Source organism: Henckelia pumila, chromosome 3 (assembly GCF_033568475.1).
Source record: "Henckelia pumila isolate YLH828 chromosome 3, ASM3356847v2, whole genome shotgun sequence".
Classification (NCBI taxonomy): Eukaryota; Viridiplantae; Streptophyta; class Magnoliopsida; order Lamiales; family Gesneriaceae; genus Henckelia; species Henckelia pumila.
In genome coordinates this window covers 132304070-132306637 of record NC_133122.1, presented here as the reverse complement: position 1 = coordinate 132306637, position 2568 = coordinate 132304070, and the positions used below count along the sequence as shown (strand labels likewise).

Sequence of the window (2568 nt, the reverse complement as noted above, 5' to 3'; positions counted from 1 at the left end):
ACGGAAGATGTTAATTACATGAACATCTCGCACCGTTAGATGTGTGGTAACATCGACAGAACCAATTTTCGAATATGTGATTTGTCTGTTGCCTCGTGGAGATGAAAATGGATAAAACATTTAAAAACTTCTATCGTGGGAGAACCAAATTTTTTACTTATTTGGAAAAGAAAAACATATATGATTTAAAAAGACGAAAATATAAAATAGACCAAGGACGATATTCCGTGAAAATGTCCGTATTTTGAGTTCAATCATAACTTTCATTTTGGTTATTATTAGTTACTAAACAAAAGGCTCATCCAGCCAACCTTAGAAATAGAGAACGCTACCAACATTTTGATAGCTTGCAAACAAAACAATCATCCAATCTCGAAAACACGAATTAACCGGTACCATATACCTCATTTTATTTGCCCTTCAACATATAAAACTATCCATACGAAACGATTTAGAGACGGCGGCAGATAGTAACCCCATCACCAGCAGGAACATGAGAAATCTGCACACGAGCATCTGCGGCCAAAATTTCATTGAACTCGATGGCATATTTTCTCATTCCTATCCTGTTCTCCGTAACCGAATCCTCGTCCATGGCCACCGATCCGCCCCAAAGCGTGTTATCGTACATGACTATGGCACCGGGTTTCAAAAGCTTCAACAACTTCTCATGGTAATTTGCATAATTGTCTTTATCAGCATCTACGAAGGCGAATTCGAAAGCCTCATGATTCACAGGCTGCATTCAAAAAAACCATCAGTAGTCAATGAAGGAAGAACTCTGTAAGACCAAGCGTTTGCCACCAAAACTCGCCCATGTCGCGATCAGGACTTAACATATTTCTAGGTAATTAAATAAGACCCTTAGCTTACATCTTGCAACAACTTATCAAGAACTGGAAGAGCTTCGGACTCGACATAATTTATCTTGTGCTCGACCCCTGCCTTTTGAATTACAGGCAATCCCATCTCGTATGTGCTCCGGTCGAGATCAATGGCTATAATCTGCATCACCACTTTCAATCATTGATCGAACACATGAATAAACGAAACTACACGAAAATTATACATAAAACACTGGACCTTTCCATCCTCAGGAATGTTGAGAGCAGTTACAAGCAAGGAGTACCCTGTGAAGACTCCAATCTCGATCGTCTTTTTCGGGTTAACGAGCTTCAAGAGCAAAGCCATTAACAGTCCTACATCCGGTGATGTGCCCATTATGGCCCTTGATAACACGAAAAATCGAGGTTGTATAAGGTGTAACACATATAGGTAGTGTTTGGGAGAACTTATAAAAAGTACTTCTCAGCTTTTTTATAACAAAATTTCATAAAATTTCAAAATTTACGAAAGAATAGCGGAGAAGTACTTTTTAACAGCTCTCTCAAACAAGACCATAATGCGACAGAGAGAAAAAAAATTAGCAGTGTATATATATATATATATACCTTGGAAGAGTAGACGTGATGGTCCTCAACTTTTTGAGCGAATCCGGTTCGCGTGGATGCACACTAGTATTCAGCAAATACTTCCATCCCGCGCAAGAAAAAATATCCAAGAGATTCATCAATATGCATAAAAATTGCGAAAAACATGCGATTTTAATCTAAATATACGAGAGTTGAATGAAGGACATGACTACCTGGTACAAATCACCAGTTTGCAGCAAACCTCTGTGCACAACTTTTCCATTGCTTTCCATCACTATTTACGTTAACGAGCTTTGAACAAACAGAGAAATATGAAATAAGAAATGTTCTTTAATGATATTATTAGAATTGTGAACGAAACAAAGTTATTGCAAATTTAACTAAAATCCAAATCAGATCAACTTACGAGCTTGCTTTGACGAGCCGAGGCTGTGAATTGTTGTGAGAGGGATACTACACTGCATGGTTTATATAGAGTTTTTCTTTATTTTATTATTATTTTTTAATAAAAAAATAACAATAAAATTATATGTATAGCCACTTAAAATTAAACGGCGTTCATTGCTGCATTCTTCATTTATAAAAATAATATGAGAAGCATGCTGCACCATGCGGTTATCCGATAATAGCAAGAGATAACACACCTTCCACTAGAATATATATAGTCAAATAATATTTTTTTGAGTGAAATGTAAATTATATATTCTATAATATATTTGAAGTCTATATATAATGTAATATAGTATATAAAGTTTTAATTAATTTCCATATAGAATAGATTAATCGACTTCGTCTTACCTAATCAACAATATTTTAGTTTTCATTTTCGATGAGGATTTTTATATTGCAAGGTGTTTTCATCCAATATCAATTAAATAGAAAATTAGTATACAATGTCAAGTTAAATTAGGAAACAAGGAAAGCAAAATGTAGAAAGCACTGCACGGAATTAATGGTACATTTTAGTGACGGCCCAAAACGGTAACATGTAATATTTAATAATTGTCCCAGCTGCAATAACATAGTTTTCTATGCGTGCTTATGTCTTTGAGCATTTTGAGAAACTTCTCAAGCGTAATCATCGTATAATTGATTTCAAGTCAAGTATACTTATCTTTGAAATTCTTATGAAAGA

General features: G+C 35.0%; 1 protein-coding gene across 1 annotated transcript; it reads right to left on the bottom strand.

Moving 5' to 3' along the window:
• Positions 1–307: 307 nt before the first annotated feature.
• LOC140893226 (cation-dependent phenylpropanoid and flavonoid 8-O-methyltransferase 1-like) lies at positions 308–1857 on the bottom strand. The gene is made up of 6 exons (XM_073302292.1): positions 1840–1857; positions 1646–1724; positions 1452–1531; positions 1084–1228; positions 874–1005; positions 308–739 (listed from the first exon to the last, which is right to left on the bottom strand). Exons 2-6 carry the CDS (start codon positions 1703–1705, stop codon positions 452–454), a joined length of 705 nt encoding a protein of 234 aa, XP_073158393.1. The 5' UTR covers positions 1706–1724; positions 1840–1857; the 3' UTR covers positions 308–451.
• Between the last annotated feature and the right edge of the window lie 711 nt (positions 1858–2568).